A 24191-nucleotide genomic window follows, 5' to 3' on the forward strand; every position below is an offset into this window, starting at 1 on the left:
TTTAAACCCTTTAAATAATGAAACGAAGAGATTTAAAAAAATACTAGTTTGAAAAAAAAGCATTTCTGCGAATCAACTTCATGCTGCGAACAGAAACAACTGCATGCTGCAACACTTGTCGATTATTACCTATTATCAATAATATTCGAATGAAAAACATTTTTTTAAGAAAGAAATTTCAAAAAATTCGTACTCTCTATAATAAACTGTCGAAAATTGCAACGAATAAGCTATTTCATTTGATTTACTTTGGTACGTGGCATTTAGAAAAACCTTCTTCCCGAACGTGACAAATCGTCACGGCCCCTTAAATCTCCCCCCCCCCTTCCAGCGTCACGAGATTTATGGGTGTCCCTTAGTCAATTTCAATTCTTTCTAGTACAAAAACTACTGATCAGATAAAATTGTCGTTAAATCGCAAAGTGTTTAGTTTCTTACATTCTATTAAATTAAATACGCTGATGAATAGTTTCTATAGAACAATTTCTCTTATCTTTGAAAATTGAATTAAAAATAATAATTGTACTAAATTTGTATCAAGAATTTGTTCTTACTTCAATTGCCCTACTTTTCCGCATAATGATCATCCAATTATCCTATTACGTTTTGGCAAAATTTCAATAATGCTCCCTACCTCCCTCCCGCCCCCTACTCTCTCCGCCAACCCCTATTTTTAGTGGGTGGTAACGCGTTTGGGATGACCTAAGAAATACGCTCCTGGCGTGTTCCCCGTGCATCAGGTTTGTATCCGGAGTAGGTTCGACAAATTATTTTTAGACGTTGGTGCTGCAGAACGTGAGTGGACGTGCGGCGCGCCTAACTGTTAACCCTGACCTGGTAGTAAATGCTATGTCCCGTGCCACGATGAGGGAGGGTTGAACAGAAGGGGGATAGAAAATTGATTTACTAAACGTCAAATCGTTTTCCTGGGAATTAATACTTTTTAATACCGAGCAATCATTTCCATTTTTCAATTGTGATTTTCCAGCTCCTTGGTTTTTATTGACAATTGCTATGCTTGTTCTGAAAAAAAAACTGTTTGGCCCTTGACGGTTTCTTTTATTGCATTCCTTTAAACGCTGCTTTTTTATGGCATTTACTAATAAGGGTCGATGGCCATTTGTAAATTTTAGTTTGGTTCATAATTTTGTGAATGAAAGCTCATTTTAAAAAAATACTGCAAGGCAGTACTATGCACTTTTACGCCGTTTTCGAGAAAATCAAGTTTGAAATATTCGCCAGCGACAATGTCGAGTTTCGCGAGAAATGGCCGACGACCGACTGCTCAGGTTATAGCGCTGTTGCATCAGGGTTGGAAGTTTGCGTGTTCGATTCGTTCTGCATACACTTTTTTTATTAATTTATTTTAATTTTTTGTGAATTAAAATGTTTATAAATATAATTTCCCTCACAAATCTTCAAAAACTCTGCAAATACTGATCTTTATTCCCTTTAACACGGAAAGCTGACTTTTTAAAGCTCTAATATGTTTTTCGTAAACAAAATTTTTTTTACTTGTTAATAATTTTTCAAGACGTTTAGAAATTACATTACGCAACTGTTTATATTTTTATCTTTAAATATAATAACTGAGTGATGAAAACAATCAATATAATTATTTTTTAACAAATTTGTTTGCGAAAACCATAATAAAGTAAAAGTAAGTCAGGTTTTCCGTGTAAAAAAGGAATTAAAAATTATTAGTGGCAGACTATTTGAAGATTATTGAAGGAAATTATATTTTAAATCATTTCAATAGTGTTTTTCCATATTGCTCGTGGAACAAATTTTAAAATAGATTTTCTCGAAAATGGCGAAAAAGTGCCAATTCCGCTTTGAAATCATTAATACTGAGATAATGAGCTTTTATTAGAAAAAATAATGATCAAAAGCTAAAATTAACAATTGGCGTCTCTTTTTTTAAATGCTATTTTTAGGAAATATTTTTAGGACAGTTTCGATCGCCAGGCCTTGGGTGAAAACTGTTCTAAAACTAGATAGATTTTATTTATAAACCTAGCTATAACTTAGTTAGAACAACTAGCTAGGAAAAAGGAAGATAAGTTATCACTAGCTGGGCTGTAAGCAGGGAAATTATTTCATAAACCAAAAGTAGCCGGGACCTAACTAGAAAAACATGCTATGCAGAAAGTAGGGAAACTAACAAAGAACTACCTGGATATATTTTTTATTTAAAATAATTTGGTTCTGTATTGGAAAACTAGTTTGAAAATATATAAGAAAAATGTTTAGTTATTGCATATATTTTATATGTAAAACTAGTTCGGCTTTATGTGGATACACTACCTAGGAGTTAGGTAGAAAAACAAGTTCGGACCTAAGTAGGAAAACTCTTTAGTACCTGTTTGTAATTTGTAAATAAATGTTTCTAGGCCCTAAGTGGGGAAAACTAGCCTGGCCATGATTAAAAAAATTACCTAGGCATTAACTAGCAGGGTTGATACAGGGGAAATTAAGGGAGAACCTGAAGCAGTCAAGGAATTTTCACTAAACTAAATTTCAAGTTCAGGTATAATTTATATTTTTTTATAATATTTTGTTTGTAAATTTATTTTGTGTTTAGCAATTTAAGTATTTGGTCAAAAACTTCATTATTTTGTTGAAAAGCGAATAATTCTGTTAAAAAGTAATTATTTTTGTTTTAAATATCAACCGCTTTCCTGAAAACTCTTTTGTTTTTGCTTGAAAATTCAACTTTTTTGTTAAAATATTCTTTTAATTAGTTTAAAATTAAGTTTTTGGTGAAAAATTCATCTTTTCGGTTTAAAAAAGTCATCTCTCATCGTATAAATTGAATTTTTTTTGGTTAAAAAAATAACGTGTTTAAAAATTGAACTCTTTTTGTTTAGGATTTAACTGTTTTGTTGAAAGCTTATATATTTAAATTTTAATTAAATTTTAATATAAAATTCATAATTTTAGATTAAAATTCATCTCTCCGGTTAAAAGTGTAACTACTTTGTGAAAAATTGTTCTTTTTTAATTAATAATTCAACTACTTGGGATAAAGTCGAACTATTGGGTTGATTTTTTTGTTCACATTACATCTATGTGGTTGAAAATTTTAAAATTTTGTTAAAAATGTTTTGGTTTTCTTCGTTCGAAGTTTTTTTTTGTAACTGAAAATATAATGTTTTTTGTTTGAAAACTGATATTCTTTTGTTGCAAATTCATGATTTAATATTGAAAATTCTTTTTTGTTGTTGATATTTCATCTTCTTTATTTCAAAATTAATGTCTTTGCTTAATTTTTCGTTTGAAGCATTCGTTTTTAGATGAAAAATTAAACTATTTGGTTTAGAATGATTATTTTGTATTGAAGATTCATCACTTTACATGAAAATTCATCTGTGGATAAAATTTGAACTTTAGTGTTGAACATTTTTTGTTTATTCAAAAATTTTGTTAAAAATCGTCTTTTTTTAGTAGATCTTTAATCTTCTTGATGGAAAATTGATCTGTTTAGTTGAAAACTTAACTATTTTGTTGATCCTTTCTAGTTGAAAATTCAACTATTTAATTGAAAATGCAAATATTGTGCTGAAAACTCGCCTTTTTTGGCCCAAAACTAAGTTTTTTTAACATAAAATTAATCTTTTTAGTTCAAACTTCATGTATTTTGTTAGAAATTCGTATTTTTGTGTGTAAATTTAATTTCCTTCGTAGAAAATTAAAATTTTGTTCGAAAATTAACTATTTGGCTAAAAACTAATTTTCTTGTTCGAAGATTTATCACTTTAGATGATTATTCATCTTTTTGGTTGGAATTTGGACTGTCTTGTTGAAAATTGATCTTTTTGAATTAAAAATTCAACTACTTGGTTGAGTGATGAAATATTTGTTAAATTTTTTGTTTGTTTAAAGGTTCATCCCTTTGGTTGACAATTTACCTATTTTGTTGAAAATTTATTTTTTCCTATAACAATATTAATTTTTGTTTAAACTGAAAATGTATCTTTTCCATTTTCTGTTGAAAATTTACATTGTAAAGTTGAAAATAATCTTCTGGTTGAAGGCTTATCACTTTACTTAGAAACTTATCATTTTGGTTGAAAACTGAACAATTTCGTTCAGAATTATTTTTTTATTGTACATTGATTTTTCACAGAAAAATAAAGTCATTCGATTTTTCTTATAAAAATCTATCTTTTTCTGTTAAAAATTCAACTATTGGATTGAAAATTTATGCACTTTGTAAAAATTCATCTTCCTTGGTAGAAAATTAATCTTCTTGGTAAAAAATTCATTTATTTAGTTGAAAATTTAACTATTTTGTTGATAATTTATTTTGTTAAATATTTTTCTTATCCTTTTTATTTGACAAATTAACTATTTGATTCGAAATACAAATATTGTGTTGAATACTCACTAAAAATCTTGAGTATAAATTTAGAAGTAAACCTTTTTTGCATTAAGATTATTAATCCCATATATGTAAAATGTTTTAAATACCTAAAGAAATATGTGTTAAAAGTCGGGGAAACTGAAAAATTGGTGAGGTAAAGTCAGAGTAGGTCAAAGAATTTCAAAATTAGGATTTTGTAGCAACTCTGACTAGAAAAACAAGCCAGGCTCCAAAACTATTCAGGGTCTAGTAAGATTTATACTTTAATAAATATTTTTTTATTTTCACTTTATTAAAAAAGATTTGCGTCAATAAAGTTTTAAGGCAAAACACAAAAGTTTGAATTAATTTCTAGAAGTGAAAGACCTAATTTTTCATTTGTGATTTATTGATGAAAAACTTAGTTTCTTGATACAACGCTTATCATCATGGTATAATAAAGAAAACACCGTATAATAAAATAATTAAATATTTATAAAAAATCGATTCTCCGCCCTACTTGCATTTTTCTACCTCTGTGGATCATATGCTCGTATCTCATTAACATCACACACGCACACACTTTCCATCTTGATTTCCGGACATTACACCATTTCTCCCGATTCCACTTCCCAAGAAAAATGATTTTTTAAATGTATAAATGAATAGATGATATATTTTTATATTATAATTAATATTTATAAATATTATTTTTTAATCTGTCTATTTTGCATGTGTATTAGTTATCCTCTAATTCAGTTTGAAGCCCCAACAAATTTTATTACATTAGAGACTCGCTAACTGGTCAAGTTCAATAATTAGGGATCGACCATAAACTACGTTAATAATTTTTTGGGGGAGGGGGTTACTCCAAAGGTTTGGAACTTTTGAGAAAGATATCTCTGCAATTTTACAGTTCAATAATAACTTAGCAAGTTTGAAAATTACTTTTATATTGCAGACTCACACTCTTTCCTATATTTTCCCCTTTTTAAATATCTGCTTATTCGTCTGTTTTGAAAAAATGTTCTCTTTCTTTTCATGTTTCGTTTAATTTTTTGTTTAGTTAAAAGCTTGATTTGATTGAAAATTTAAGTATTATGTTGAAAATGTAACTATTTCGTTAAAAACTCTTCTTTTTAAACTCCCGTTACCCCACGAAAATGGGACAAAAAACGCAGCTTATTAAACTCCAGGTGCCCAACGCAAATAGAGTAAACCTGGAATTTATTATAGTCCCAGTGCCCTGGCCAAATTGACAAAACCAGAGTTTAATAAACTCCCGGTGACCCACTTAAATTAAGCAAACCTAAAGTTTTTATACTCTAGGTGCCCTACGCCAATGAGGAAACAACCACAGTTTTGAAACTCCTAGTGTCCCACGATAATGGGACAAAAACCGGAGTTTATAAGGTTCATGTAAAAATCCTTTGAATCCAGTTTTCTCCTGAATCACAATACAGGCGTGTCTTAAACTTAGCACAAACATTCCATACGGTTTAAGGAAGGCTTACCTGTGAAAAACTGTTGTATTTCGTCTTTAGATTTTCGATATTTATGTAAAATAATAATTCTAGAATCTATGAGCTATTATAAATAATTATTTACGATAACTCGATGCAGGTAATATTGTTTTAAAAATCAAAATATTTTTTTTAAGGTCATGCGATGACACTCTTTCATGAATTTCACGATATTTGTCCATTGATGTTGTTTATATGTAAAGAAAGAACGCGTTGATCGAAAATATAAGACAGCTAAAAAGTTAATAAAATTTCGTTATAAAATGTCTACTAACAAAAAATCAACAATAAAAAAATTACAAATACGAAACGAAAATTTTAAATAAGACGAACAATATATTTGAACAAAAAAAAAAACATTTTGAAATTAATAAATAAATTCACGCATATATATTCACAAACAATAAATTCTACTAAAACAATTTCTACGAAAAAAACTAAAAGGTTACAATTACAGAAATAAAAATATATATTTTAAAATATTCCTGATTGAAAAAGTTATAATTATTTAAAAAATGGGAAGAAATCATATATAATACGTCTGAAAACTTTCAAATTTTGACTATACCATTACAGAAGCTAATTAAATTCAAATTATTTAAAATAATTAACTATGTAAACATAAATAAATAAATTACCAAGCAAAAATTTGTTGAACTGAAAAAATATAACAAATTTAAGGACATTTACGAAGAAGCCATAAAAGGGAAAGAAGAAGAAAAAAGCCCCCTGCGTGGTCACATTTTTTTCAATTCGTTAACCTTCTGCTTGGTAATTTATTTATTTATAATAACGTATTTGATTGTTTTAAATAATTTGCAATTTAATTAGCTTCTGTAATAGTATTGTAAAAAATTGGAGTTTCAAGCTTTATTATTTTCATTTTTTTCCAATTTTTTTATAATTATGACTTTTTTAATTAGCAGTATTAAAAAAATTATTTGTTTTATTGTAAAAAAGAATAAGACCAGGACTTTAAAAAATTTTTAATTTATTACTTCCTTGGCCAAAAACTCAGGTTAAAGATTCATCTCTTTAGTGCAAAATTTAATTATTTCGTTGAAAATTCAATAATTTAGTTGAAATGTATCTCTTTTTAGTTAAAAATTATTCCATTATTAGTTGAAAATTTATATTTTTAATGGAAAATTGATCATTTATATTTTTAATTGAAAATTGATCATGTATATTTTTAATTTATAATTGATCATTTATGTTTGAAAATTCAACTATTTTGTTGAAAATTCATGTATTTTGTTGAGGATTCCACTATTTTGTGGAAAATTATTCTTTTTGGTTGGAATATTCATTATTACAGGTTTTGTTGAGAATTGATCTTTTCGTTTTTAAAATTACGCTGCTTTGTAGAAAATTTGTTTTCTTGGTTTGAAAATTCAACAATTGGTTAGAAAATTATAGTATGTTTATTTTTGGGTTGAAAATTCAATTATTCCGTAGAAAATACGTCTTTTTTGTTTCAAACTTCATACCTTCGTATATTATAACATCTTTTTTTGGTCAAAAATTCAACTATTTCGTTGAAAATTCACCTTTTTGATAAAAATTCATCTGTTTTGGTAGAAAAATCAACTATATAGTTAAAAATGTAACTACTCGTTTCAAAAATCAAATGCTTGTTAGAAAAAAACTTTTTTTGTTAAATTTGCATAGTGTCGGTCTAAAAACTCACATTTTTTGAAAAAATTGTTGTATTTTGTTGAAAATTCGTCTTTTTTGGGTATAAAATTAAACTTCTTTTGAGAAAATTCATCTTTTGGGCTGGGGATTCAACTAATCTGCTAAAGATTTGTCTTTTTTTATTCAAGTTACCTGTCAAAAAAATAATTTTTTTGTCGTTGCAAATTAATTATTTAAACTGCAAATTTAACTATTCCATTTTGGCTAAATCTTTTTCTTAGGAAATCAACTATTTGGTTAAAAATTAAACTATTTTAGTATAAAAATCAAATACATGGTTATAAAGTAAACCAACATTTTAAAAAGTAACTACTGGACATAAAACTAACACTTTTATACAAAATTCATAGTTTTTGTTTAAAAATTCAGCTTTTTAATTTAAAATTGATCTATTTTGTTAAAAATTTGTCGTTTTTAGTTTAAGTTAAGTTAGTAGAAAATTCATTTTTTTGTTGAAATCTAATTTTTAAACTCAAAATGTAACTATTCCATTTTTGGTTGAATTTGTTTATCTTGGATATTTAACTATTTGGTTGAAAACTTAAGTGTATTATGGTAGAAAATTTACTTTTTTTAACTCGTGTGGTTTATTTCAATTTAACTGGGAGAAATTTTTTTTTTTTAATTGAAAACTAATTTTTTAAGCTGAATATGTAAATATTCCATTTTCGGTTTAAAACTTACGTTTTTTGTTTGTTTTCAAAATTCACATTGAACTATTTTGTTTTGGGTGGATAATTTATGTTTTTTGTTGAAGATTCATCTTTTTGGGAATAATATAAATCTTCTTTTTTTTCAAATTCATCTTTTTGGCGTATAGGTAACTACTTTTTATAAGTTCGTTATTCTTTATTCAATTAAACTGGTCAAAAATTCTCCTTACTTTGTACTGAAATTGAACTTTTTAAATTAAAAATCTAACTATTCCATTTTTGGTTAATATGGTTTTTTTTTTAAATCTAATTAGTTTGGTTGAAAATTAAACTATTTGATTGAAAATTTAACTACTCATTTGAAAAATTAATTACATGGTAGAAAATGCACTTTTTTGTTCAAAATTCATAGTGGCAGTTGGACAATTAAACGGTTTCGTGGAAAATTGATTATTTTGTTGAAATTCATCTTTGTGAACAAAAAACTGATCTCCTTATTTAAAAAATCATCAATTAGGTTGAGGAATAAACTATTTTGTTAAAAATTCGTGTTTTTAGTTGAATTCAACTAGCTGAAAATCAGTTTTGTTTGTTGAAAATTAATTTTTGAAACGCAGACTTATATATTTTTATTTTAACATTCTTCTCATCCTTTTTAGTCGAAATTTCAACTGTGTTGTTGAAACTTCGTCCTTTTGAAGGGTGGGGGCTGCCGTTGGCAACGAAGGGGGGGGGGTAAATACCCCAAAATTGGTAACGTAGTTTATGGATGACTCCATAGCGATAGTCTATTGTACTTTTTTGATTAACTAATTAATTCGATCCAAGTTTTACTTTTCTAATAATTTTTTTTACTAACATTAACTAATCCTAATCAATGACGTTGACTCGAGCAGTCAACAGGGCCAGGGCGTCTTTTCGTGCCGGACTTTCGAGGACAGGAGTTGTTGGTCCATCTCGAGTCAGAAACAGACCAAAAACGAGTTCAAATTTGCCCCATCGGCTCCCAGACGGAACCATCCTCGACGAAGAAGCCTCCGAAAATTGGTGAGTGAAGTAAAATAAATTATTTGGTTAAAAAATAAATTATTTACCCTCAAATTCTCATCCGATAATATCAAATGAATAAGTTTTCCAATGAATCTGTATTGTCATAAGGGAATAACAGAAATTCTTAACTTCTTTTCAGGGAAGATAGAGCTATGAATTAAAATTGTGTGAATTACATTTTTTTCTGAAAAAAAGATCTCCTTTGATCCGCTGGGAATCGAACCACAGAACTTCCGATGGCCAGTTGAAGTGAAGGCGTTAAGAATTTCTGATTTAAGATATAATCATTATTCTCTGATGATAAAACAGGCCCTTTGAAAAATTTGAATAGTTAATACCTGCAAAAATAATTCTGTATTTCTAAAAAAGGATTCTTCATTCGATCTCTCCAGCAGCTTAAGGGAAAAGCACACGACCGGCAATCAGAAGTTTTGTGATTCGATTCCTAGCGGAGCGAAGGAGATCTTTTTTCAGAAAAAATTTAGTTAATCAAATGAATATTAAAATTGTGTTCTACATGAAGCTTTTTGAAATCTAAGATTAAATATGTTATGACATTGTGGTTGATAGTCAAAGTTGTGTGGCTTACTTCTAGTGATTTTGCACGTTTGCTTTTCAGTGTACATTTAATCATTATCGCAGGACTTACAATAAATTTTGAATAGTTGAATGAGCGCTCTAAAATGTCCAGAATGCAGATAAATGCTTTTCGTATTTCTCCACCTTGAAAATCACTTTGAATTATTTTGAAAATGATCTTAACCTTAATGTGTGAAAAAACTGAAATTTACAGGATTTAATAATCGAAATCTTATCTTTAATTTGAGACAATAAAACTTTAAAAATATTAGCGGATTTCCGAGATATGACTAGAAATGTCCAAGCATGTCTGCATCAAATTTCAGTCGGCAATCATTTCTGTCGGCCGCGAGAGGGGTGATATGCTTGGACATTATTACTCATATCTCAGGAAGCTGCTTCAAATTTTAAAATATTTATCAACCTAAATTAAAGAGAGCAGTTCAAAGAGAACGTGCTATGAATTTCAGTTTTTCTCCGCTATTTTCCATAGTCACAGGACGAGTTAAATTTACGAGACAAAATCTAAGCAATTTTCGGCGATCACCGCTCTCGCGGACGGTAACAGTGATCGCCGACTGAAAGTTGACGCAGATATGCTTGGACATTATGACTATGACCTATAAATCTCAGCTTATTCTCTTAATTTTGTACTGTCACAGCATGAGCTGATTCTCGACTCGAGATCTCGAATTTTTTTGAGATTCTCGATCTCCATGAAGATTTGAGCTTACCTGAACATGTTTCAAGAAAATTTAGAATTTTGTAGAAGCCGTCTCAAATGCATCACTAGAGAGAAGCTTCAAAAACGGCAAGAATTTCACGAATTTTTTAGCTCGAATTGAACTCATGCATGATGTGATTAAGGAAGAAAGTGGAGAAAGCTGAAATTAACAGGACTTGATTTTTAAAGTCGCATCTTTAATATGAAACAATAAAACTTTAGAAATATTACCGGGTTCCCGAGATATGACGATAAATGTCCAAACATGTCTGCGTCAAGGTTCAGTCGGCGATCATTGCTGTCGGCTGCGACAGCCAGTGATTGCCGAATGAAACTTGACACAGATATACTTGGACATTATTACTCATATCTCGAGAAGCCGTTCAGATTTTGTAAGATTAATAGGCTTAAATCAAAGGCAAAATTTCAAAGATTACGTCCTATCAATTTCAGTTTTTTGTTTAGCAATATTCTAGTCAGTCATAGCACGTGTTAAAGTTAAGGCACAAAATTTGAGAATTTCTCGCCGATAAAGGATGTTGCGACCGACAGCAGTGATCGCCGACTGAAATTTGACGCAGATATATTTGTACATTATTATTCATAGCTCGAAAACCCGCTCATATTTTTTAACTTTTCTTGGTTTATTTAAAGATAATATTTCAACGAGTACGACTTATGAATTTCAGTTTTTTCAATAAATTGCATAAATCGCAGGAAAAGTAAAAGTAAAGGTATAAAATCCGAAAAACTCTTAGCCATCCCTGCTCTTACGGTCGTTTGCAACAATACGCAGATATGTTTCACAATTATTAGTCATATTTCGGGAAACTGCTCATTATTTTCTAATTCTAGGAGCTTAAATTAAAGATAATAAATGTGAAAAGTGCGTCCTATGATTTTCAGTTTTTCCCCAATATTTTGTTAAGTCACAACACGATTCTAAGACAACGTAAAAAACCTTTAAAATTCTTGGCGATCATCGCTCTTGCAGCCAGCTTCAGTGATCGTTGACTGAAACATGGCACAAATATGCTTGGACATTATTAATAGTATCTCGGGAACCCGTTAAGATTTGAAACGTTTTATCGGCTTAAATTTAAGATGAGAATTCAGATATTGCGTTCTGTAAATTTCAAATTTTTGCTTCAAGCTTGATAGGACATGATATGAGTTTATGTCGAAATAAAAATTCCACATATCTTTGAATTTTATTTAAAAATTCCGGACGTGATATACCCTCTTCTAAGCATTAGAAATACCCCTGAGGATCATTAAAAATGGGATTAAACAAGCTTTTCATAATTTTATTGTTGTTATTATCTAGCTTCCGATCTAGTTTTCGTATTTCAAAGTCATCACTGACTTTCAGTAGTACTCGTGCTAGTCGTACCGACAATTTCAAACGGTAGAGTATATATGTTTTTTATATCATTAAATTTGTTGGCCTATGGCCACATTTTTTTAAAATTGAATAATAAACATAACTGTAAAAAAATAAATTGTAATATTAAGTAAATAATTTGTCCTAGGGGTCGAATTTAATAAAATTGAGTCGAGTCACTCGATTATACTTATTGCGTAACATCATTTAATTGGATTATTTAATCGACGACGTATTTCGCCCCTTGGAGCAATTAGTTTGTGTGTCAATTGCAGTGGGGCAAGGAGAATTGATTTACGATACTGCAGTGTTATATGTGATTGTACGTTCTGAGAGAGGCAACAAAAGAGACCAGAATTTAGAAATATATTCAAGAAGAAAATAATACAGCCACACAAAAAAAAGTTTGCGGAGCCAAAAAAGGAACCTACATAGTGTTGTAGTATTGGTCGAGATTAGCCTAAATACTAAATTTTTGAATTTTCTGCTTAACATTTTTTTGTATTCGACCTTGAATTTTTAGTCGAGGTTGAATTTTTCTAAGTTGGATATTTTTTTTTTGAAGCTGTTGAGTTGATATTTTCATAGCTTTTAAGCTAGAAGAAATTTTATGAAGTTTAGTTAGTAAAAAAAATGTGTACAAATTAATAACAGGAAAATTATAATGTTTCAACATTACTAACATTTTTTTCGTAAACGGCTAAACGGATATTAGGAACTGTAACGTCAACATTTTTATCAATGAATGTCTAATATAGAAATATGCTCTCGTATTTACGAGAATAAAAGTTTTAATTAAAAATCTCGTTTGTTTATAAACAATTTGAGATTTTTTCTGGTCATAAAAAATCTCTCATCTCGCGTTATTTTATATTACTTTTAGAGAAAAACGCTGGAAGAAATCCAATGTAATACTTATCATAGACATGGATATTTGATTGTTATTAACTTTTACAAAAGTTTTTTTTTGCGACTTTAACTTGCAAAAATGTTCTATCAATGCCTATGATAAGAATTAGATCGCATTTATTCCAGCGTTTCTCTGCAAAAGTAATACAGAACAACGCGAGATGAAAAACTTATTATGAGAAGAACAAATCTAAAATTGCTTATGAACAAATGAGAATTTTATTAATAAATTCATTTTTCTAAATTCAAAAGCATATATTTTTATAATAGATAATTAAAAATTCAAATTTTGACTTTACAGTCGTTAATATCCGTTTAGCCATTTATGAGAATGTTAAGTCGCCAAATGCTAAGTGGCCAACTTAGAAAAATTCAATCTCGACTAAAAATTAAGGTTGAATAAAAAAAAAACTGGCAAGAAGAAAATTCGAAAATTTTGGATGGCGAATAATCTCGACCAATACTACAACACTATGCACGTCGCTTTTTTGGCTCCGTAAACTTTTTTTCTATGGTTGTGTAATAAATATTAATTCAGGACTAAAACACATTTACATTTTTTTCTTGCTAGTTTTCATCTAGTTTTAATTATGTAAACTTTGAATATTGATTTCTATTAGTTATCCTTCTTATAAAAATAGCAAAAGTTGCATTGATAGAGAGCATGGTAGTAGTTTTGTTTTACTCACGATATAGGGTAAAATATTGATTTAAAATTAAAATCTACAGATGTGAAAAAGTGAATTCTTAAGCTTATCGATCTCCGATAATTGTTTCGATTGTGTGTGTATTTATGATTACTTTCAAAAACAGCTTTAACTATCTGGATCTATATTTAATAATATCTTTGCTATTCAATTCCTAACATTTGCAAACATGAAGTAAAATTAATAATATTATTTACCTTATTATCTTTCTGCTTAAGTCGTAAAATGTATTTCATTAATTTTTATAAATTATTTAATTCTACTTTTCCTGCAAGTAATCATTCAATTTTGTATTTGTTTATATCTCGTGAATGAATAGAGATAACTGAACTACTTTTTTAATGAAGCTAAAAACTTTATATTTTTTAGTTAAATCATGAAAAATGGTGTACAAATTTATTTAATTTCTTTGAGTAATAAACAATTTTTTAAAATAATTGAAAATAAAACCGTGTTCTCAGCTGAGTATTTTTAATAATAAGCACGAAGAACTTTAAAAAATTCGGTCTTGAATTTAATTAATTTTTAAGAGATAATTAATCATAAGTTTTGGGCAAATATTATTGAAATTCTTTGAAACTTTGATACACCCATGAAATATATACCATTGAAGGAAGATTTTTGGTCATTTTTAGATTGATTCATTTAAAATTGTCTAAAATATCCATTGCACAAGAAAGCATGCCACGCCGCCAGTAAATAATAATAACAAATAAATAATAAATATAGAAAAGGTTACTTACTTTTTTCTTTTAATATACTCGGTGATGTTTTACGCATAAAGTTAATTCAAACTCAATGTTGTGTGAAACCGAGAATACGGTTTTATTTGTAATTGTTAAAAAAGTATTTAAAACTTGAAGAAATCAATTTTTTTAACTTTGATAATTCACTTAAAAATATGAAGTTTTTAGCTTTATTTAAAAAAAATTGTTCAGCTATCTCTATTCGTTCACGAGATATAAATAAATACAAATTTCAATACGTCAATATTCAATTTGCAATTATTTGCAAAATAAGTGGAATTTTGAAAACAATATTCCATATCAATATATCTCGAAACTGACAGAAGGATTTCGAAAAATCTTTATTGAATTTTTTGTCAACACTTTTTTAATATTATAAAAAAATCGGGAAATGCATAATATTGTTTATTAAATTTGTTTTAAAAAATCAGAAAGTTATTCAACGAATTATGAATGTTCCTAAAAATCTCGTAGTCCCCAAATAACAGGATTGGCATTGAAAAAAACAAGCTTTTTCGTTAAAAAATGCCCGAATAATGCATTTATTCATTAAATTTTTTAAAAACAGTCTAAAATTTATTAACTAATGATGAATGTTACTGAAATTATTATGAAGTACCCAATTAAAAGGACTGATATCAATAAGAACAAATTTCTTCGTCGGTAGATGTCCGATTAATGCGTTTGTTGATTAAATTTGTTTAAAAACATTATAAAATTTATCAACTAATTATGAATGTTGCTGAAACTTATCGTAAAGTTCCCCATTAAAAGGACAGAAATCGACGGAATCAAATCTTTTGGTCCATAGATGCCCGAATAATGCATTTGTTTATTATTGTTAAAAAAATCGTCAAATTTATGTTCTAATTATGAATGTTGCTGAAATTATCATGAAGTTGCCAATTAAGAGGACTGTTATCGAAAACAATTAATTTTTCCGTCGACAGATGCCCGATTAATGCATTTGTTCATTCAATTTGCTTAAAAACAACATGAAATTTATAAACTAATTATGAATGTTGTTGAAATTATTATAAAGCTTCCAATGAGGAGGAGTGAAATTGAAGAGAGCGATCTTTTCTGTCCACAGATGCCCGAGCAATGCATTTGTTTCTTAAATTCGTTTAAAAAATCTCAAATTTATTAACTAATGATGAATCTTGCTAAAATTATCATGAAGTTCTCAGTTAAAGGGACATTTTCAACACATAATTTGTTTATAAAATTCTGGTTTGTTTATCGTGTAATGATAAAATATCTTCAAATAATATATATGTGAAAAGTAGGCGATTAAAACAATTATCATACTATTGACGAGCACTGGGAGCGTCAAATAGAAAGAAATGCTATTTTTCGTCAAATTTTTTTATTTATAAAAAAATGAAAAAAGTAAATCAAATTAAGGCCCGACAACTTTTGTCGAAATTTTGTCAGCATTTTTAAAAACTTTTTGTGTCCAAATCAGTTAGTATTCATGGACTGTACATCATTTTCAATCAAAAAAGACATTTTCTCTCCACTGTGACAATTAGCATAATACATTAATTATAATCATATAAAAATGTACTAAGTTGTCAAATAATCAAATGAAAAAAAATTATTATCAATTTAATTCGAAATTCGATCTAGAGAGTAGCACCTTAAGGCGCTTCAAACGACTCTCAGTTTCGCTTGATCCACTACGCCTAAAACGATGAATTCTTGAAGGTGATATTTTTACTACACAATATAAAGGAAATTATACTGGTTTGATCAGAGCGCTTCTTCTGAAAAATGTTTTTTTTTTTGTAATTTACAATGGAGTGTTGCTTGGGCCTGAAACCGGTAATGCTTGGACTATTGTGTCTGCTGAGCTGCCGATGTTGCCAGTTTCAGGCGCAAAAACGCTCCATTTTCAATTAAAAAAAAAAAACAAAAATATTTTATTGAAAAAGCTTTCCATCCAAAACGGTATGATTTACTTTAGATTATGTGGTAAAAATGTTAGTGTAGGAATTCATCCTTTTAGACGAATAGTGGATCAAGCGAAACCGAGACTCGTGAGGCTCTTTTGAAGCACCTTAAGGCTCTTAAATTACTCGGGCTTAGCCACATCCATAATACAGCTACAAAAATGCATTGTTTAATTTAATATTTTAAACACATAATCTAGAGACAATTTTATTCGAGGCAGCATATTTATTTTTTCGATAACTTTTCTTGTTGTCTTTCTTTTGTAATTGAAAGTTGAGTGTTTTTTGCGTTTGTAAAATGCAACGCGGCAGCTAATATTGTATGTCGGGCTGCAGTCATTAGACCTAGTTCCAAGTCGCAAAAAGTCTGCAAGTACCGCGTATTTGTTACTTATAATAATATATCATATAATAATAAAATACAATAATAAAAATAAATAATAATATTTAATGATAATTTTTCGAAAAAATATATAATATAATATCCTCCTTTTTGCCTGTAAGGAATTTCTTTCTTTCTTACTATAAAACTAACTTACCATCAACATTGAGTACAGTGTTTAAAATAATAAATTAATAAGTAATAATAAATTGAAAAAGTAGATACCCGGGTGGAGATTTAAGTCGAGGGCTGGCCAGTCTACGGCTGGAGAGCCCGGCTTTAAGTGAGGATCTGGCTGGGGAGCCCGACTTTAAGTCGGGCTGTGGCCGGAGTTCCTGGTCGGAATCCGACCAGCATCGTCACGCTGCGCTGGCCAGCGTTCGGCCATGGAGAACGGCCGGGAGCAAGCCGGGGAACCCGACCGTAGCCTGGACAAGATCAATTGGTGCTTTACTAGATTTAAATGATTAGGATATCAATTGTATAAAGAGCATTATTCACTGAATTAGGGGATCAATTTGATTCTTTTTTTTACTGTAGAATTGGAGCAAATTAATATATGAAATTCCACACGCCCAGCACACAGACAAAATTAACTATTTTCACGTAGTCGTCGAAACAAAAAAGATTTAAAAAATAAATATTAAATGATTGCAAGTATTTTGACTTTAAATATTAATAGTCCTGTTTAGAGTAAATACATATATTACATTTTTAAACATTATATTACAAATAAAATTTCTAACGCTACGGCGTATCGAACCTACATATCTATACCTAAATCTAACGCCTAGCAGTCGGGAGTGCTAACCACTGCGCTAAACCAACAAGTTGAAACTCGTTGAAAAAGCCATCCTCATAAGCTAAAGTTCATAAAAATTAAAGTACCAAACTTTAAGTTCTATTTTTCTAATTGTTTATTATTATGCGGCGTTATGTAAATATAAAATACACGAACTTTAAACAGGAATATCAATAAAATACTTTTTAAATAAATACTTTAAATCGATTACAATATTTCGTCGCGTGCTATTTTGTTTTTCTCCGTTTTATACTATTTTACAACTTTTTACAATGACAGGAATTGTAATTTTTTATGAACATTTAAAATTTTTAATGAAGGATCTCAGAAATTGAATCGTGAATGTTGCGGGTATACGCATCCATTTTTTAATGAAATCAGACAAAGTAATTAAGTTATAAGCAAAGTTTAACAATTTTATTATTGTCAATCAGCGCCCGGCCAACTACCGTCTGAGCATTCGATCATAAGATTTGTCAGATCAGAGCCCAGTTAACCCCCGACTGGGATTTTGCATTAATTTTGGCTAGCAAGTATCCGATCAGCGCACGGCTAGGCTTTTAAAAAACAAACATAGCCTAGTCAGTCCCCGATCAGAAACCTTGTTGTACCAGGAATAACCCGGGCTATTTCCACACGGGTATTTATCAAATATTTCTAAAACCTTTTTGCAGAATGTAGGTAAGTTTATTTAACCAGAAATGTTCTTTGATCCTCATAAGGGTTTTAGAAATATGTGATGAATACCTAATTTTTTCAGTTATTATTATTATTTAATAATTATTTTAAATGCTGCACTTCGTTCTTATGTTAAAAATAAATAACTTCCTTACCGACAGAAAATAGTTTAATCTTCAAGCAAATAGTAAAATTTTAAAACAAAAAAGATTAATTCTGAACAAAAAATGTCGAATTTTTAATTAAAAGGCTCAATAAATTTTTACAATTTTGAAGATTAACCATGGAAAATCCTTTAATTTAAACGATTTGAAATTTAAAAATTTCTAATTATATTCATAATATATGAATAATTTTTTTAATTATTCCAGAAAAAAATTTGTACATATAATTTCGGAAATGGAAATTAGATACTCAATTCAGAAAATCACAAATATTAAAAAAATCAATTAATATATAACAGAATAATATAATAATATAATACAATAGTAAAAATTTCAAATCGTTTAAATTGAAGGATTTTCCATTGTTACTCTTTAAAATTGTAAAAATTTATTAAGCCTTTTAATTAAAAACTCGACATTTTCTGTTCAGAATTCATCTCTTTTGTTTTAAAATTTTACTATTTGCTTGAAGATTAAACTGTTTTGTTAAAAACTCGTTTTTTTGAGTTGAAAATTAAGTTTCTGAATTAAAAATTTAACTAATCTTTTTTGGCAGAAAATTGATCGTTTTTAATTGAAAATTTAACGATTACATTTTTCGTTAAGAATTCATTTGTCGTTATTAAAAGTTCTATGATTTCCTTGAAAGTTTAATTGATTTATCAGTAATTAATTTTATTGGTTTAGGATTTTACTGGTAAGTCAAAAAATTCAGTCTTTTGTTTAAAAAATAATGTTTGAAATAAAAATATAATTATTCAAATTTAAGGTTAATTTTAAGTGGAAAATTCAACTATTAAATTTTTCATTAAGAATTCATCTTTTTGGGTTGAAAATTGCTAATTTAAGAATTTATTTTATTTAGCATTCATTTTATTGGTTAAAGATTAAAATATTTGGTTGAAAAGTTTATTGTTATGGTTAATTTTTTTTTTATTTGACTGACAAATTTACTATTACGATACCAATCGAACGCTCGCGCGCTCGTGTTTTTGTCATTTGAGATATTTTGTAAGTATTTATGAATTTCTTTTACATTTGGGACTAATTCAAATTAATTCAAAACAATCTTAAGCAATTTTTCGATCCTCTTAAACCCTTTTTATTCTGTCTTTCAACCTCAAATTAAATTTTAATCTCAATGCATGTCTCAGAACCCAAAATGCAATCCGAATAGACCCGAGGTTCACTTTTCAATCCTTATTCATTCTTGCATCAGGACCAAATTCAACATGAACGCATCTGGAATACATTTTTCAATCCGGCGGCCAATTCTCTCAAATGAATGGGACTTTTTGAATTAAATCCGATGAATCTGACATCAGTCCGAATGGATAAGTGTGAAAACAAAAGCAAACCGAATGAGTCACAATCCAATCGGAAAAAACTTTCCCTCTATCTGAGTGAATTGGAAACCAATCCAAACTTAATTTTCATTGCTTTCAAATCCGGGCGTATATATAAACTTTAATCTTGACACAACTTTTAATCACTTTGAAGCCACCCGCCTAAAACAATTAGGACACTTATCGAGAAAACCAGGTCTGTCCCAGTTTTTTCGGAAAAAGTATAGGTCCAAACCTGAGACGGAATTGGGTTTTTTGATAAGTGTGCTAGAAAATCTCTAAAATTTTACGTTTTTCGTGTATATTTCACTGTTATCCGGCAATCAGAATATGTGTCAAGTTTCTTCAATATTAATACGAGTTTTTATTTATTATTAATTTTTAAAGTTTTTTTGTATGTCCCATGGTTTACGAGATAATTCACAATTTTGATTTTTTCCTTTTGAAAATCTTTTTGTTGGGTTAATTTGTAGTGGCTGAGAACCACCCTTTGTATAAAACTCTGAATATTTTTACAGTTTTCGCGTATCTCGCCGTTTTCAAGATAACTCCAAATTTTTATTCCGAAACTCATTCTGCTATACTAATTCGGGATTCCCGATGACCATCCCGGAATGGAATATCCTGAAAATTTTGTTTGTTGTTCATGTATCTCTGATCGCTCGCGATATATTTCAAAAAATGTTATTATTGTTTTGAATAAAAATTTTGTATTCATTAGTTTATTTACAGTTATTTGAGAATACCCTTCTGCAAAATCCTTAGAATGTAATAAGTTTTCACGATTCTATATACGTTTTTAAAATAAATCAGATTTCAGATTTTTTAATTTGATAAAATCTATTTATTGCTTTAGATCGGAGTGACCGACAATCATCCACCTTTTGAATATGTCGTCGGTTTCCGCTCCTCCCTCACCGTCTTTAAGCTAACTAGAAATTTACATTTTTTGGGGTATTTAAAAAATACTTTAATTGAGCTGCTTCGTGTTGGCCGAAAATAAACTCACTCTGCAAAAACTTTTGAATTTACTTATTTTTCACGTTTCTTTTACAGTTGTCAGTTTCCGTTTATTTCTTACCGTTTTTAAGACAACTAAAAATTTTCATTTTATTTTTATTTAAAAAAAATTCTTATGAGGTTAGTTCATGTAGTTCGAAAACAAGACCCTTCTTTGAAAACCTTTAAATTTTGGTATACAGCGATTCCCTTCATCAAAAACCTAAAAATTTTTTTGAGCTTTCACGTATCTGTGAACCTTTTAGAGCAGCCAAAGGGGAAATACAAAGAGGTTACAGTAAAATTCCATATGAAAGAATAGTAGAAGAGTCGTGATTGCTTTAGAGTTTGACACGTCACGTGTTTTCCCTGACTACAACTCCACCAATAAGGAATCGGGTCTTCACATTTTTGCATTACACTTTTTCGAGATATTTCGAGATCTTTCGATAATTTCAATATTCGATAGGTATGATCCTTTTAGAATAGGATATTTGGTTAAAAAATTATGTTATCAAGGCACATTTAGCCTATATACAATATAGCTTGGAATATAGTGTCAGCTGGTACGTTGCATTTTACAGGCGCAAAAAAACTTAATTTTTAATTACAAAACAAAAACAAGAACATTTTTCGAAAAAGATCGTTATGCTTATAGTAAAATTGGCTTTAGATTATATGGTTAAAATGTTACATTAAGCAATGCTTTTTTCTCGGCGTATTGTGGATGTGGCTAAAACCCCTGTATTTTTACAACCTTAAATTATGTATTTTTTACCCTGAGAAGGGTAATTGGGGAGGTCGATCTGGTAATTGGAGTAGTTAAAACTTCTAAAGTGATTTCCGATTATCGTAGGGTGTAAACTATAAATTAGCTATATATACATGTGTGTGTGTGTGTGTGTGTGTGTGTGTGTGTGTGTGTGTGTGTGCATAGAGTAAAGGAACATCGATTAGACATCAAAGGCTCGAACCTTTTGTAATTCCCTCACCTTGCTTCGATTCAGAATTATCGATTTTATCATTTCGTGCCAAGCAAACGCTGATTCCTCGACTTACGTTTACACTGCTTTCATTCAATTTTAAAGGGGCAATTACCCATCGATCGGAATGTCGTCAAACGTCTGAAAATTGAAAAGAATTTGTAAAAAATTCAGCTCATCTTGAGGGATCGTCCATAAACTACGTTGCCAATTTGAGAGGGAAGGGGGTCACGATAAAAACTACGACTAGTAATAGGTTGGGGGGGAGGTCATATTTTCCCTTTTTTAAAGAATATCTGTTTTTTTTCATGTTTTCAAGAAGTTTCGCATTTTTCTTGATTTTTCGTTACATTTTTTTTGAAAATTCTACTGTTTGATAGACAATTTAATTATTTTGATAAAATACAACTGTTTTGTTAAAAACACATTTTTTCGTTCGTTTTAGTTAAAGATTTATTTGTCTTGTCTGTTTCTGTCTATAAATGTCAGCAGAGTACATTTATTTATTTAATTTGCTAATACAACTAATTAATAACATTTAATCTTAGGTTTTAATGGCCACGAATCATTCTAATGATAAAACCAAACAATTTCAGAGCAGAAATATACTTTGAAGACAAATAATCCCTCATTTTTATTATTTACAATTACAATTTGTTTATGACAATTAACTTTACAAGTTAACAATTTTTTCCTACGCCCCTCTGTGCATTAAAGGCACAGAGAATGCAGAGAATGCACCTTCTTGAAAACAAGAAGGTTGTCTATGAAAAAAAATTTTAAAATTTAATACTTTTTTTGCTGTTTACTTTTAAATAAGAACTAAATAAAAAAAATAAAAAATCTACCCTAATAATTTTCTGAAAAATTTAGTTCTAAGTTTGAAAAAGTCTCAAATCCGTGCATAATATTAATATCATTTTGAGCCTCGTATTTTTATTTCACCCCATTGTGCGCTGTTCAGCTATAGAATCCGGCTCGTCAAATGTTTTCGGATCAATTCGAAAAATGTATCCCTTTCTACGGTCGTCACAAAGTTGTCCATGATATTTCATGATTAATTATATATTTTTTTATCTCGGCGATTCTGCGACCATGAGAAATGAGCATGCAAGGACACGCAAAATGTAGGTCAAATTGAGTCGAAGAATTATTTTGCTCTTTTTGCCCGCATCAGCCATTCGTCATACTCATATTGTAATGCCGTAAACTCATATTATAATAATCCCCATGAATCGTGCCGTTATCCGGAATTCCTGGATCAGAAAAAATTAAAAATAAATTCGAAATAAAGTTTTATCATTGTAGCCCAGTTACTAAATTGTTTCAACCCACTTTCAAACATGTTGCAAACTAATATCAAACCTGTTCTAAACTTCTTTTTACTTTATATTCGAATATTTTTCTCCTTGTCCCTATATAGTGGATCCTGGACCTTAACTGTTTTCTAATTTGTCCTTAAATAGTTATAAGCTAGTCCCAAACTAGTTTACAATTGGCCCTAAACTAGTTTTTGATTTATTTAAAATTATTTTGAACCATTTACAACTAGTTTCTAACGGTGTTTACCCTAACTAGCTTCCAATTTGTACCTAACTAATTTCCAGCTTGTCCAAAACCAGTTCTAACCCACTTCCAACCTAATTTGTAATTGTCATGAAACTAGTTTTCAATGTCTTTCAAATTAGTTATTAGTTTTTCTAAATGGTTGTACACTATTTTCTAACTTGTCCCAACTGAGTTTCAAACACGATCTGAGCTAATTTCAAACCTGTTTCAAATTTTTTTCTACTTTACATTAGACTAGTTTTCAACTTGTCCCTAGCTAGTGGATCCTGAACCTAAATTGTTTTCCAATTTGTCCCTAGCTTTCCACCTTGTATAAAACTAGTTTTAAACTAATTCCAATCCAGTTAGTAATTGGCTCTCATATATTTTACGATTTATTCCAAACTATTTTTAACACTTGTAACTATTTTCTAACAAGGTTTGAAACTCATTACAAATTTCTTCATACTTTGTATTAGACCAGTTTATGACTTGTCCCTAACTAGTACCACATCATGTTCCATGTTCAGCTTATCCTCACCAGCTTCCAATTTTCCCCTGACTAGTTTCCAGCTTGGCCTAAACTAGTTATAAACCAATCATAAGCTAATTTTTAATTGGCTTTAAACTAGTTTTTAATTTCTTTTAAATTAGGCTTAACTATTTGTAACAAGACTCTAACGGGTTTTAAACTAGTTACGGTTTGCTGTTTTAAACAAGTTTCTACTTTGTCCCTAATTAGCTTGAAATTTGTCCCTAACTATTGTTGAATCTATCTGTAACTAGTTGTAATCTAGTGCCAAGCTAGTTTTTGAAGGGTTTTAAACAAGTTTTCGGTTTCTTCCAAATTAAGTTAACCCATTTGTGACTAGTTTCAAACATTTTTAAAATACGTGAAACCTAGTTTTTAACAGATCTCAGTTTGATGTTTCAAAACAGTTTCTCCCTAGTCCCTAACTAGCTTCAAATTTTTCCCAAAATAGTTTACGAATTGTCCCTAAACAAACTTGCTCCAA

The 24191-nt window shown here is 29.3% G+C and overlaps 1 protein-coding gene across 2 annotated transcripts in view; it reads left to right on the top strand.

The window, feature by feature from the left end:
* Positions 1–24191, top strand: part of LOC117172744 (potassium voltage-gated channel subfamily H member 2) — a 198320-nt gene that overhangs the window by 61403 nt on the left and 112726 nt on the right. For both annotated transcript variants that reach the window (XM_033360932.1, XM_033360942.1), the window contains exon 4: positions 9116–9266. In XM_033360932.1, coding sequence (XP_033216823.1) covers positions 9116–9266 — 151 coding nt within the window. The remainder of the gene's footprint in view (positions 1–9115; positions 9267–24191) is intronic.

Source organism: Belonocnema kinseyi, chromosome 1, assembly GCF_010883055.1.
Source record: "Belonocnema kinseyi isolate 2016_QV_RU_SX_M_011 chromosome 1, B_treatae_v1, whole genome shotgun sequence".
Classification (NCBI taxonomy): domain Eukaryota; kingdom Metazoa; phylum Arthropoda; class Insecta; order Hymenoptera; family Cynipidae; genus Belonocnema; species Belonocnema kinseyi.